The sequence below is a fragment of the Kogia breviceps genome, chromosome 16 (assembly GCF_026419965.1).
Source record: "Kogia breviceps isolate mKogBre1 chromosome 16, mKogBre1 haplotype 1, whole genome shotgun sequence".
In the NCBI taxonomy this organism is placed as follows: Eukaryota; Metazoa; Chordata; class Mammalia; order Artiodactyla; family Physeteridae; genus Kogia; species Kogia breviceps.
The window spans coordinates 10,730,390-10,744,379 of record NC_081325.1 but is presented as its reverse complement, the minus strand read 5'-3'; the positions used below and the strand labels follow the sequence as shown (position 1 = coordinate 10,744,379).

Here is a 13,990-nt window from a genome sequence, read left to right as displayed (position 1 = left end):
AGGCTATTGCCTGACTCTAAGAAAAAGATGAGAAGGGACTGAGCAGGACCAAGGAGAGGCAAGATTTCAAAGATATCATGGAGGTATAATTGATAGGACTTGATGCTCAAATGAATGTAGACCTTGAAGAAGAAGAGTCTCAAGTTGACTCCATTTTCTGGTTTGGGTGGCTTAGTGGTGATGCTCTTAATCAAGACAAGACTTTAAACAGGAAAAACAGGTTTTGAAGAGAATACCGTGAGTTCAGTTTTAATAGGTGTGTTTGAAGGGCCAGGAGGACCCCACAGATGGATGAGACTAGTGAGTAGTTGGGAATGTAGCTCTGGAGCTCAGGTGAGATGTCCACGCTGGAGAAAGAGGATGGGCATCATCAGAGTCTAGTTTATTTTAAGATGAGAGATCTCATTATGCTTGTGCAGAGTAAAAAGAACAAGAACCGCAGTCTGAATTCTAAAAAATATCAATAGCTAAGGTGCAAGTATTTCTTGGTGACAGGAAGGAGATAGTGTTTAGAGAGATGAGAGAATTCATCACCTTGAATGCCGAAGACCAGAAGAGTTTCAAGGAAGGTAAGTGCCAATTAGGCCCATTGCTACAAATAGGTCTTTGCTGGAAAGAGGCTATGGAATTCGGTGATTAAAAACTCATTGGTCAAAACTGGAAAGAGCCCAGTGTCCATGGGGTAAACCCATGAACACTTCATACCATATCTTCATACCATAGAATACTACTCAGTAATTAAAAGGAATAACTATTGCTATACACAGCACAAATTAATATCAAAAACATTGTGATGAGTGAAAAAAGCCAGAAACACACAAAATACATACTGTATGATCCCATTTATATGATGACCAAGAATTGGCAAAACCAACCTATAAATGATAGAAATCAGAAAGAGGATATCCTTGGGAGTGGCGGGGTGGGGGGATGTGGTGGTAGGGAAAACTGACAGTAAAGGAGCACAGGAGGACTTTCTGACGTCAAGAAATGTTCTTTATCTTGTTTGAGGGTAGTTACAGTTGCCAAAACTCTTTGAACTGAAAACTTAAGATCTATGTTTAACCAGAATACAAAAAAAAAGTCATTGGTCAAAGATGGGAGGTTTTGCAACTGAATTTGCTGCTTCTAAATTTCCACTAATTTACAGAGAGATATTCCTTTATGAAAGCAAATGTCCATACAGAGAGAGAGAAATCACAGTTACCAAATTTTCAAAGCAGAAAAACAAAAATATGCGGTAGAGGATTTGACAAGCCCAAGAAACAAAATCTAAGTGGTCAGTGGACAAAGTCATAAAATAACTCAATTTTCACTACAGAAATCCTAAAAATCAAAAATGTGAAGTGAGATTGAAGGTGAGTCAAAAAGAAGAGGGTTGGGACTTCCCTGGTGGCGCACTGATTAAGAATCCACCTGCCAGTGCAGGGGACACGGGTTTGAGCCCTGGTCCAGGAAGATCCCACATGCCGTGGAGCAACTAAGCCCATGCGCCACAACTACTGAGCCTGCGCTCTAGAGCCCGTGAGCCACAACTGCTGAGCCCAGGTGCTGCAACTACTGAAGCCTGCATGCCTAGAGCCCGTGCTCCGCAACAGGAGAAGCCACCACAATGAGAAGCCCACACACCACGATGAAGAGTGGCCCCACTCACCACAACTAGAGAAAGTGCACATGCAGCAACAAAGACCCAACGCAGCCAAAAATAAAAATAAAATAAATTTTTAAAAATTTATTTTAAAAAGAAGATGGTTGTTTGAAATTCTATTTTATTTTTTAAAATATTTATTTTTGGCTGCACTGGGTCTTAGTTGTGGCTCACAGGATCTTCGTTGCGGAATGCAGGATCTTTTGTTGCAGCGTGCCAACTCTTAGTTGTGGCATGAGGGCTCTTAGTTGCAGCATGCAGACTTCTTAGTTGTGGCGTGTGATTCTTAGTTGCGACATGTGGACTCTTAGTTGTGGCATGCATGTGGGATCTAGTTCCCTGACCAGGGATCGAACCCAGGCCTCCTGCTTTGGGAGCGCGAAGTCTTACCCATTGAATCACGAGGGAAGTCCTGAAATTCTATTTTACAGTTGGTAGAGCTGTTGATCCACTCCGCAAGCTAAATCTTGCTGACTTCTCTCCCTAACCATCAGCACAAGACTGGAAGTTTATTCTCTGGAGAGGCTGGGCTGAGGGACATCAGACACCACTGAAAACGGAATACTCTATTGAAAATGGGGGCTCCATTGACAGTCTACCTATATTCCAAATATTGAGATCCCCAGGCCTCTTTTGTAACTCAGCTCCAGAACATTGGAAAACACACTCAAGAAGAATCTGAGTTCTGAGAAATCTAATCAGCCCATGATTTAAAAAGAAAAAAAAAAAAAAAAAAAAATATATATATATATATAGCAACCCCAACTAGAACAGGTCAGAGGCTCTGAGAAAGACATCTCCAAGGAAATTAGATAGACTGATATATTTGAACACATTTAGAGATTTAGATAATTAGGGAAGTGTGTCTGAGTTTGAATTTAAGGATAAGTACACAGAAAACTGAGGAAACAAATAAGATGCTTATTAACTCCTGGGATAATGAAAAGTTTAGAATGAAAGGAAAAGTAATCAGAGCATGATATACATGCGAATAGCATTTACATGGTTATAAGAAAATAAACACTAAATATTGATGTATCAAAAAAATTACAAAATTATGACAACTATATAAGAGGCAAAGGGTGCAAATGTGCATGTAGGAGGATGAGGGGGGAATGCGTAGTAAAAAGCTTTATCTTTCATAGAACAAAGTCAATAGATAATGACTTAAACTGAAAAATCAAGAAGTAACAGCATATACATGTTGCTGGAAGTAAACACCAAAAGAAACACTTTAAAAAGTTGCCTCCAAAGACTGGTAAATGGAAAAGGACATGAGGGGTAATGTTTGACTCCTTAAACCATATGCTATGATTTTTTTTAAAAAACCAAAACAAATAAAACAAAATAATAAAGGCATTTGCAAAGAGAATTTCATGAAATTAGATTGCAGTGGGTTGAAGAGTGAATGAAAATTAAGGATGTTCTCAGCAAACTGAATAATATAAGGAAGGGGATGTCAGGATGGTGAGTAGAGTTGCTTGATGGAAAGGTAAGATTGAAGGGAAATTGGTAGTTTGCTTGATTATGGTTATTTAGGTTGCTAACTAACTGGTTAGTCAATTCGTTCATGACAGGGATGAGCTTAGAGAAACAAACAGCTAAGAGTCTGCTGCGGTGAGAGGGAATAAATGAGGTGTCAAAGTCCCAGGCGAAGTGGTGGATTTTGAAATCAGACACATGATAAAGTGTTAGCTTTGAAAAGGAATAGGAGCATCTCTTTTATGTGATGAAGGAAAGAATTGTTAAAAGAATTAGTGACTTGAGCTGTATTTTCTCACTGGCAAAATCATGGCTAAGTCATCTGTTGAGGGATTCGGATAGTTTTCATTATCTGAGAATGGACGCTGACCAGAGACAAAAAAATGAAATAAATGCTGGGTAGCAATTTGAGGAGCCCAGCTGAGGGAGAATTTCAAAATGTATATATTAGTCAGCACGGGCTGCCATAACAAAATACCACAGACTGGGTGTCTTAAACAACAGAGGTTTATTTTCTCACAGTTCTGGAGGCTGGAAAATCCCAGATCAAGGCGCCAACAGGTTTTGGTTCCTGGTAAGGACTTTCCTCCTGGCTTGCAGACAGCCACCTTCTTGCCGTGTCCTCCCGTGGCAGATTGAGAGAGAGGGAGGGAGCGCTCTGGTGTCTCTTCCTTTCCAGACGTTAATCTTGCTGGAACAGGGCTCCACCTTATGACTTCATTTAACCTTTATTACTTCTTACTCCAAATACGATCGCATTGGGGTTTAGGGCTTCAGTGTACGAGTTTGAGGAGGACACAGTTCAGTCCACGGCATGTGTAATTCAGCACTGTTACACAAGAGCAGAAGAGAAGACAGATGGTTGAGTTGATCCAAATTTGAGGATTAGTAGGATAGACTGGATGGAAGGTCGAGGTGGCAGACGAATTGAGGGACTGGTGAAAGTGTGGCTAAAACTAAGTGCTCGCGGCTTCCAAGAACAGTGGAAAGAGAAGCCAGGAAAGGGAAGGGGCAGGGATTGGTAGGCTTCAGGGAAGGTCCTCTCAGGTCTGGAGGCTGGAGAACAAACGGGAACTCTTGTACTGTGTACCTTCTCTGGGTACAGTCCTTTCTTCAGACATGATTCGTTGTTTCTGCACTTTCAACTTCACTGGCAATCGATGAGAATTATCAAACTGGAAAGAAGATTTAGGTTCACTAGTGGTAGCAATCATCACATTTTTCTTTCTTTTTAGACGACTAAACACCTTGAACAAGTGTGCCTCAATGAAACTTGATGTGAACTTCCAAAGGAAAAAGGTAGGTAACCTTACTACACCTTACTGAGACCATGGCTATACCAATAGGAGAAGCTTGCATTCACAAATGAAAAACAACACGAACCGAAGCAAAATTCTGAAATGCCCAACCATCTGTGTTTGTTCTCCAAATATCCCATTATATCATAAACATCACAAGTAAGTCTGTTATATATCTAGGCTGACGTCTGTTTGTTTCCCTGTTTCATTTTCATTTAGTTTTATCAGAGGGTTTGCATAAAAATGTAAAATGCCTTAATTGTTTATGATAACCTTTCAGAAGTTTTAGTTGTAAATATCCACTCCATATTAGACCCAAATTCTCCACAGTGATTTGTAGATTAAGAGAATGCAGAAAAGAATCTATGGGACCAAGTGTCTTCTGCTTCATTCTTTCCTGTGGCATTTTATTTTCAAGTGCAGTCAAGATGCATTCATTGTCAGGCAGGTTTGTTTCACCATGGTTGAGGGGTGGGGGGAGAGTGTAACAGCAAGATTCAGAACCTGCCCCATCTCTCCATTATCGCCCCTTGCACTTTTCTCTGGTCACAGGGACTGTCCTTCAGTTTTACGAGCCACTATGCTTCCTCCCTCTTCTAGAACTTTGCACGTGCTCTTCCCTCTGTAGGAATAAGACTGGAGATTTTGGTTCTGAAACAAAGCTGTACTTTATTGAGCACTTACTGTTTTCCACGAGCTATGTTATGGCATTTAATCCATTGTGATAGGGATTCTCTGTTTTCTAGAGAAGGAAAATAAAACCTGAACAGGTTAAGTCCCTTGCCCGTGATCTTTCAACCAGTGGAGGAGCAGGGTTTCAATTTCAGGTGTGTCTAACTCCAAAACCGAGGCCCCTAACCACTGCGCTGAAAGACCTCTCTTTCTCACTGAATTGATCCTTTTAGGAAACTCAGAATTGAAATCGTTAACTACTTTTTTCATTTCACATCTTCAGTATGTAACAAGTCAAGCCTTAGTATATTTTGAAGAAGCAGAGAAAACATCTTTGAGTCAAAAGAAAGTGTTCTTTATTCTGGTCTATACAGAGAAGTCATTACAGCCCATGGATTTTAAGTCACTCCTGAGTAACCTAATCTTTAAAAATAACTTTAACCTGAATTTCTGCTCTAAAATAGCACCCAAAAAAAGCGCAAATGAATTTTGGTTGACCTCACCTTCAAAACAATTTAGGGTTTGAGCTAGGAGCCAAGGATTTAAGCTAAGGAGGTAAAATGGTGAAAAACAATATCCAGAGCATATATTAAAACATGAGCAATTTGCCCAGGTCAAAGAAAAATTTCAAATGTGGGAATAAACATCCCAACAGCTAGCTGGCTGAATAGACCCCTTGAGAAGCATACACACTATTTGGTTGTAACACATGGTTCTTATTAAACCGAGCATAGCCACGCCTGTGTGGCTGGTCTGTACACTGCCGGCGCAGATCCTTAGCTGCTGCGTATCACAAAAGCAAATGCCAAAAACTAACAATAGGATTTGTTTTAAACCAAGTGGTGTGATTGGATTCTTCCCTTATTGCCGGCATTTCAAAACCCACACGTGAAATAGGCTTGAATAACATCTGTTAGTCTCTGTTACCTTCACAAAAGCTCCTCTGTAAATTGGTCACTTCAGTATTCTGACATTCTTAATTTATTCCTTATGTTGGATATAGTGGCACACACCCTTACAGCCCCTGCTTAGCTGTAGGCCCCGCAGATGCATGCACTTGAATAAAATATTGCTTTCCACATTGTAAGCCGGGGACTCATGGCCTGAATTTTGAAATAAGTAAATCCAGTGGGTGATCTCTACCCACCTGTGAATCTCAGTCATGACCAGCATCTGGGACTGTGGTCTAAGCAACTATGCAGGAGACCCTGGTGGTGGCACGTGTTTCCATGATCTGTCCCTTGCCCGAGTCATAGGCTAGTCCTTTATTTTACTGCAAAAAAATACCAAAAATAAATACAGGCTAGGACTAGGCCAAATGATCAAAAATAGAAAATGAAACCTGAGAACCAAGCACCACAGGGAGCTTCAACCAACTTTGGAATTAGTTTGTTTGAAAGAAAAAAAAAAGACAGTAGCATTTCCTCTGGGTATGTCCCCATTTTAATCAATCCAAGAAATAGAAATATAACGTTCATCTCTACTCTGCAGAGGCCCAGACGTGTTTAATGCCGCAGAACGTCATCCCCAAATGGCTTAGCCGTCCGGGGCCGCAGTCATCGTTCTCCCTTCAGGACCGTTGGGCCTCCGGGGGGCCGTGTGGGCTTGCTTAGGGCTCTGCGGTGTGGTTAACAAGCTCCCACAGCGCCCGCTCTGTGCCAGGCACGACTCCTCATCACTAACCCCACGCCACACATGCAGAGATGGAAGGGCAGGGAAGATGAGTAACTTGCCCAGAGCCACGAAGGAACAGCAGGGGCAGGATCTGAACCCAGCGATTCTGGCCACAAACTGCCCCTCCTGGCCTTTCAGAGATATTCAGAAATGTATTGGCATGAGCTTCTGACCCTTGGCCCGAGACCTGGAAGGGTTTCCTCAGCAATACATGCAATTATGTATTTTTATTGTTGTTTTAGAAGAAGAATATTTCTTGCTGTCTTGTACTCAAGTCCATGATTTACTTAATGTCTTCATGGAAATTTATCGCTGGATCTCTCATAGCGAATGAGTCATGAATTTCATTGCTCTGCTTTGAACTTGGTTCTCATTTAATTTTAATTCTGAAGAGTTTGGTGGGTTGACCCAAGGCAGAAAAAAGAAAAAAGAATCCACAAGTCCATAAAGATGGTGAAGCCTCATTCATACTTAGTTAGGCATATGCACTTTTCCTGTACGTCAAACGCCACTCGCTTGTAAAGCACCAGGAGAAATGAAATCGCACCTTACCACTTTGCAGAACAGAAAAGATAGTGCCTTACCACTTTGCAGAAGAGAGAAGCAGTCTTCTAAAGATCGAGGTGACCTTCCCTGTGAGAGTCAGGTGGAGAAGAGTGTCCTCATCTTGGCCAGGCGCCTCACTGAAAGACTCGCTAAAACCCAGCATTTCTGAGAGCCTGGGGACGTCGGCAGTCGCCCGCCTCGGGCCTCAGGTTCCTCCCTCTGCAGCGCTGCAAGTGGCAAGTCCCTGCTTCTGGACGGGAGGGCTCAGCCACTCGGCTCCAGTCAACTTTAATGGAAGATAAACGTGCACATTTCTGTGTAACTATGGATTAGCCTCCTCTCACAGCTGTGGACTTGTATGGGCTCCTGTTTCCAGTGGAAAGAGATGGTCAGATTTTGTTTAAAAAATACAAAATCCTTCCTTTTGCAGTGTCTGGTTGGCATTTGTCTCTGAAGCATACATAATTTCAGCTAAGAATGTTCTCATTTTTTAGAAAAAGCCAAACACTGGCGTTTCATCTAAATTAAAAACGCCAAGGCACATGCAAAGCTGCTCTTTCTCAGAAAAGTGTTTTTCTTCATTATTACCTACAGAATTCACACTTGCTTTATGACGACATTGAAATCCCCTGATTACGGTTAGCGTTTATGTGATAGTGTTTAGCTTTGAGTACAAAGCTAAAGTCAGAGACTGAGCTCCCATAAGGATCTCTGTTAAATGAGGAGAGAGAGGGATGCGTACGAACACAGGACTCTTACCTAAGATTTCCCAGGGAAGAAAGAGCAGCTTCGAAAGAAGTTTCTGGTTAAAGTTATAGTTTTAACAAAGCTCTCTGAAATCGTGACCAAAGGTGGAAAGCCACACAGAAACAATGACTAATTGCCACGTTGCAGCCAGCACCTCCCGGCCTGGATGCCGTGGGCATTTCAAAGGAGCTGCGGGTGCTGTCAGGGAGCCTGACCTCTGCCTCCCAATCCACCCCACCGGCCCCAGCAGCGTCACATGAAAGAAGTTACATTTTGTTCCATCATTCATTTGGCTGGAGAGTATACAGTCTTGAGTTGAAGACTGTTGAGTGTGAATGTCCTAGAACCACAGGATCTTTGAGTTAGATCTTCGCTCATCTTTTCCAGTCTCCCATCCAGTACAGGCTATACTTTTAGAGCATCTATCACAATTCACTCAGGCATTGTTTGTAAGCATCTAGACGTGATGAGTTCATTATATTGCAAGGTAGTTTGGTTTTTCCTAATTACCAGAAGTCTTCCATATAATAAGCTAAAAGCTGATTCTATGTAAACTAGCCCATCTGATTCCAGCTGTTTTCTCTGGAGAAGCACAGAATATGGATTTCCCCTTTCTCTAGATCCGGGGTCAGCAAACTAGTGCTCCTGCTTTTGTAAAGAAAGTTGTATTGGAACAAAGCCACACCCATTCTTTTGGCTGCAAAGACAGAGTTGAGTAGTTGTAACAGACTAGATGGCCTGTAAATCTAAAATATTTACTATCTGACCCTTCACAGAAAGTTTTCTGACCTTTGCTCAATGTAGAACAAAGTCTCTTAAACTGTCTATGGTGACTGATTTTTCTTTTTTTAATTTCCAGTCTGCCACTGACCAAGATAACATTTGTAAAATTCACTACAAAGGAATTAATAGAAATATGAGATGATAAAAGGTTATAGAAAATACAAGCTTAAATGTTTTATTAGACTCTACAGATACAAAATTGCATTCCAATAAATATAATTAGAACAAATATAACAGGAAATAGAAAAGAATTACAGAAATTGTTCATATTTTTATTAAAAGTATACTTAGGCTATTAATATGAAGAATCATGATTGCACTTATAACTTTTTTTGTTGTTCAGCTGTCAGAACTAAACAAAATTCCCCATGTTAAATGTCTGTACGCACATTTCAGTCAAACACTATGACTATGAGTATTCCTGACAGTGAGTTTTTTGCTTGTTATCTAATTTAGGTTGGATTGACAGCAACACCATTCACAGGGAAAAATGCATATCTAAAATGTTTCTTTGTTTTTTGTTTTGTTTTGTTTTGTTTTTTGGCTGTGTGGGTCTTCATTGCTGCACTCCGGCTTTCTCAGTTGCAGAGAGCGGGGCCTACTCTTCGTTGCAGTGTGCTGGCTTCTCATTGCAGTAGCTTCTCTTGTTGTGGCACACGAGCTCCAGGCATGCAGGCTCAGTAGTTGTGGCTCGCAGGCTCAGTAGTTGTGGCACGCAGGCTTAGTTGCTCTGTGGCATGTGGGATCTTCCTGGACCAGGGCTTGAACCCGTGTCCCCTGCATTGGCAGGTGGATTCTTAACCACTGCACCACCAGGGAAGTCCCTGTTTCTTTGTTTTAATACTAGTCATCATAAAGAAACCCATCTCAGAGAATATGTTGAGTGGAATCAAAGAAGAAGTCTTAAAGTAATTCTTTAAAGTTTTGGCTATTCTTTTTTACCTTTCATTCAAAATGAAGTAAGTGATGCTGTATTTTCAAAGTTCATCTTCAATCTTTCATTACTAGCCAACTTCTGCAATTATCTTTCTGTAAAACAATGGATCCTGTACATTATAGACTTTGGGTTATGGTAGATAAACTAATCTTGAAACGTCACACGTTATAACCTACTGCGCCCAACACCCAAGCTGGTCTCAACCCTGTTCAATAAGACAAGTCCACTGATCATAAACTCGTATAGCACAGCCTTGCCAAATGGTGACAGATGGTTTTAATGCTTACTCTCAATGTCTGAACTTATCTCACTGAAGACTGGTAAGTTTGAGGACTGTCAGCCCCTTAACCACACTTCGAGTAGCGCTGCTCTTGAGTTCCTTCTTTCTAAACCAAACCATTAGTTCTTTCAATCATCCTTCATAGAAGGTTGTGGTGTCTAGGTCATTGGCCATCCTGATTACTCTTCTCTAGAAATAAATCCCTTTCCACGAGCCCCTGAAAATGTGGCTCATTGTTCCTGATGTACGTGACCAGGCAGAATACAGTGGGTCTGCAACCTTCCAAGCACTGAGATTCATGCTTCTGGTCAGGTATCCTAAGGTGGGTGATCAGAGTTTGGTAGCCACATTACGTGGTTAACTCATATTAAGCTTAAATCTGCTACAACTCTCAAGGCTATTAATAGGAACGAAGTCAGATCCATCTTGCACATCCTATAATAGATTTGTGAATTTAGGGTCTTTATATTTTACTTCATGAAATTTCACCTTATTAACAGGCCATCCTTCAATTCTGTTAAGATATTCATGCATCTCAATATCACTGTGCTCTAACAGCAATAATTAGTTTTATCTTGCACTTTAAGATTTATCTGGCATTTTCATATGTAATCTCATTTGATCCTGTTGATAAACCATGCTAAATGTGTATTGTTATCATTTCCATTTTACAGCTGAGAAAATTGAGTCTCAAAGTGGGTGGCTTGCTCAAGATCACTTAGTGAATAATCTGTGCCATCTTCACATCTAAAAATCATGAATTCTTCTGACTCATTCAAGCTATTCTTAAAATGGTCATAACCTTAAGGCATCCCCCAGAGATCTCTCCTTCAGTTACTTTTAGTCGTTTGGTCACACTCTTTGATGGAGTAACTCAACCAGCTACTAACAAAATGCTCTGTAGCCTCCAGCAGTTTGCCGTCTTGGCCACAACAATATCATGAGAGCCTTTTGTCAGTTCCTGGCAGAAATCCAGACACTCCACGCCTATAGTATTTCCATGGTTTACTAAATCATTAAGATAAGAGAATAAAATTAGTTGGTGTGTTTTTCTCATAAACACATCTGACTCCGAGAGGTTTCCATTTTGCATTTCTAAATAATCACAAACTATTTGTTTTTAGCCTTAAAAAAAAATCAAACAGATGAAATCTGATCATCTCTTAAACAATCAGTACACTTTCACAGTTATTGGGGAGTCTGCTATGTGCCTGACTGTCTGCTGCGCCGTGAGTGTATAAAAAAAACTAAAACTCGGGCTTCCCTGGTGGCACAATGGTTGAGAGTCCGCCTGCCGATGCAGGGGACATGGGTTCGTGCCCCGGTCCGGGAAGATCCCACATGCCGCAGAGTGGCTGGGCCCATGAGCCGTGGCCGCTGAGCCTGTGCGTCCGGAGCCTGTGCTCCGCAATGGGAGAGGCCACAGCAGTGAGAGGCCCACGTACCGCAAAAAACAAAACAAAACAAAAAAACCCCCAAAACTAAAACTCTAGTGTTTTTCATACTGTGAATCATGGCCCGTTGGTGGGTTATCAAATGAATTTGGTTGGTTGCAAACAACATTTTTTTTTAAAAAAAGAAATAGACTAAACTAGAATATGAAGTATCAGAGGACAAAGATAATTATAGCATGAATTTCTTTTTCTTTCTTTCTTTCTTTCTTTCTCTTTCTTTCTTTCTTTCTTTCTTCTTTCACTTTATCGTAATTTGTATGTAGGCCTTGAGTTGTGATGGAAAATGTACTTTTTAAAATTAGCAGATAACATTTATTGAACACTTAGTATGTTCCATATACTGTTCTAGGTACTGTATATGGATTACTTCCTTTTATGCATCTTCCAGTTTTATTGAGATATCATTGATGTATAGCACTATATATGTTTAAACTGTACAGCATGATTTGACTTACATGCATCATGATTCCCGCAATAAGTTTAGTGAATTATCCATCATTCCATATAGATACAATGTTAAAGAAATAGAAAAAGAAAACTTTTTTCCTTGTGATGAGAACTGTTAGGATTTACTCTCTTAACAACTTTCACATATAATGCACATCTGTGTTCATTATATTTATCACGTTGTACATTGCATCTCTGGTACCTATTTATCTTATAACTGAAAAATGGTTTGTTTGTTTGTTTGTTTGTGGTACACGGGCCTCTCACTGTTGTGGCCTCTCCCGTTGAGGAGCACAGGCTCCGGACGCGCAGGCCCAGCGGCCATGGCCCATGGGCCCAGCCGCTCCGCGGCACGTGGGATCTTCCCGGACCGGGGCACGAACCTGTGTCCCCTGCATCAGCAGGTGGACTCCCAACCACTGCGCCACCAGAGAAGCCCTGAAAAATATATTTCTTATTCTTTGTCACTATCACTAGTTTCAAAGATCCTGCACTAGTGGGAAAAACAGAATTGTGTCAGTACCCTTTGGACATACTATGATAATTGCATGCACAGGATACTAAAGGAGATGGGTATTTTTTTCTTTTTTCTCTGTTTTATTTTTGATTTTTATTGCTTTGGTTTTTGTTTGTTTGTTTTGGTGCAAACCATCTAAATACTGCAACATTTCCCTGAACTGTTTGCCTTTTTTCCCAGGAGTTTACCACTTTCTCATATGCCTTGGTTGGGTTTTAAATATCCCTTTTTTGCCCACTGGTAGTATAATAAGCTCTTTAGAGCCTAGCAGACGGGGGCAGGCTTTCCATCCCCAGCCCACAGTGCCCAGCTTGGCATCTTTTCTAAACCAACATAAAGAAGTCCTTATCCAACTAGTATGTGGTTTGCTAGCATCAGTAACCAAGTTTGGGCTCGCTTTAGAGAGCTCCTTGGGGCTAACACTAAATATTGTAGTTTCTATTTTTAAATATCTGTATTTTCTTTAAAAGCATATCCTTCTTTTGCCTTCTCAGAAACTATTTGCTAAAAGGCTTTTTCAGAATGCTTACTTAATATCAACTTCTCCTCACTAGCTTCCTGAAATGTGACATGAAATCCAATAAACTCAACCTTCAACCTATCACAGTACCTGATATTTAAATGACTCTCAGATTTCAGGGTTTATTGTATCCATTACAGGGAAAGAGGAAGTAGAAAATGCTACAAAGAAAGTATATTTTTGACTCATCATCCTATAGTCTTGCCTTTTTTTCCATTTGTACAATTTTTAAACTCTTTCACCAAAGTTTTGTACAACTTTTTAAAAACTCAGAGCTAATTTCCTACTGTGTCCCCACAGCTATGGAATTCTTTGTGCGTACCATGGTTTTCTACCTTCTTTCACCTTATACTTGAAAGTTCAAATGTGTCATTTAGTCCAACTCATGTAAACCTAGATTTTCAGGAAATAAATAAGAATGGGAAGATCCCACATTTGTTGACTAAGCATCTGTTTATTTTTCCTTGAAAACAATACATTGCAAAGTCCAGAGGAGATAAGGTGGATGCCAGATATGTAGAAAGATAGATAAGCCATCTGTCTTACATGGACAGGTAGCACAGAAGCAACTGAACAGACACTGAAAAATAACAAATGAACAAATAGTCCTCAGGGAAGGACTACTAAATGCAGTACTTCATTTAATCCCCACAGCGAACCTATGACACAGGGCCTATTTTTAGTCCCATTTTATAAATGATAAAAACTTACTTTGGAGAGAGTAAGCAACTTGTGTACAGTCACCTAAGTTTAACTGGTATTAACTACTAGCACTGGGAACCAGGTCTTAGAACCAGATGTCAAAGTAAAGTGAAATAAACTTAACCCTATTAACTATATATATATATATACACAGGGAGAGAGAGAGAGAGAGAGAGAGCAGTTACTATATGCTTGACGGGCTTACCTGTAACTGTTGAGAGTGGGTGCTTGTGAGTGACATGAGTTTAAGTTAGTATTATAATAAACACTACAACAAAGATCT

At 40.5% G+C, this 13,990-nt stretch overlaps 1 protein-coding gene across 10 annotated transcripts in view; it reads left to right on the top strand.

The window, feature by feature from the left end:
- Positions 1-13,990, top strand: part of STARD13 (StAR related lipid transfer domain containing 13) — a 245,538-nt gene that overhangs the window by 185,763 nt on the left and 45,785 nt on the right. For all 10 annotated transcript variants that reach the window (XM_067016566.1, XM_059041576.2, XM_067016565.1 and 7 more), the window contains one exon: positions 4,366-4,429. In XM_067016566.1, the coding sequence (XP_066872667.1) occupies positions 4,397-4,429 (33 nt within the window). In that variant the 5' untranslated portion in view covers positions 4,366-4,396. The remainder of the gene's footprint in view (positions 1-4,365; positions 4,430-13,990) is intronic.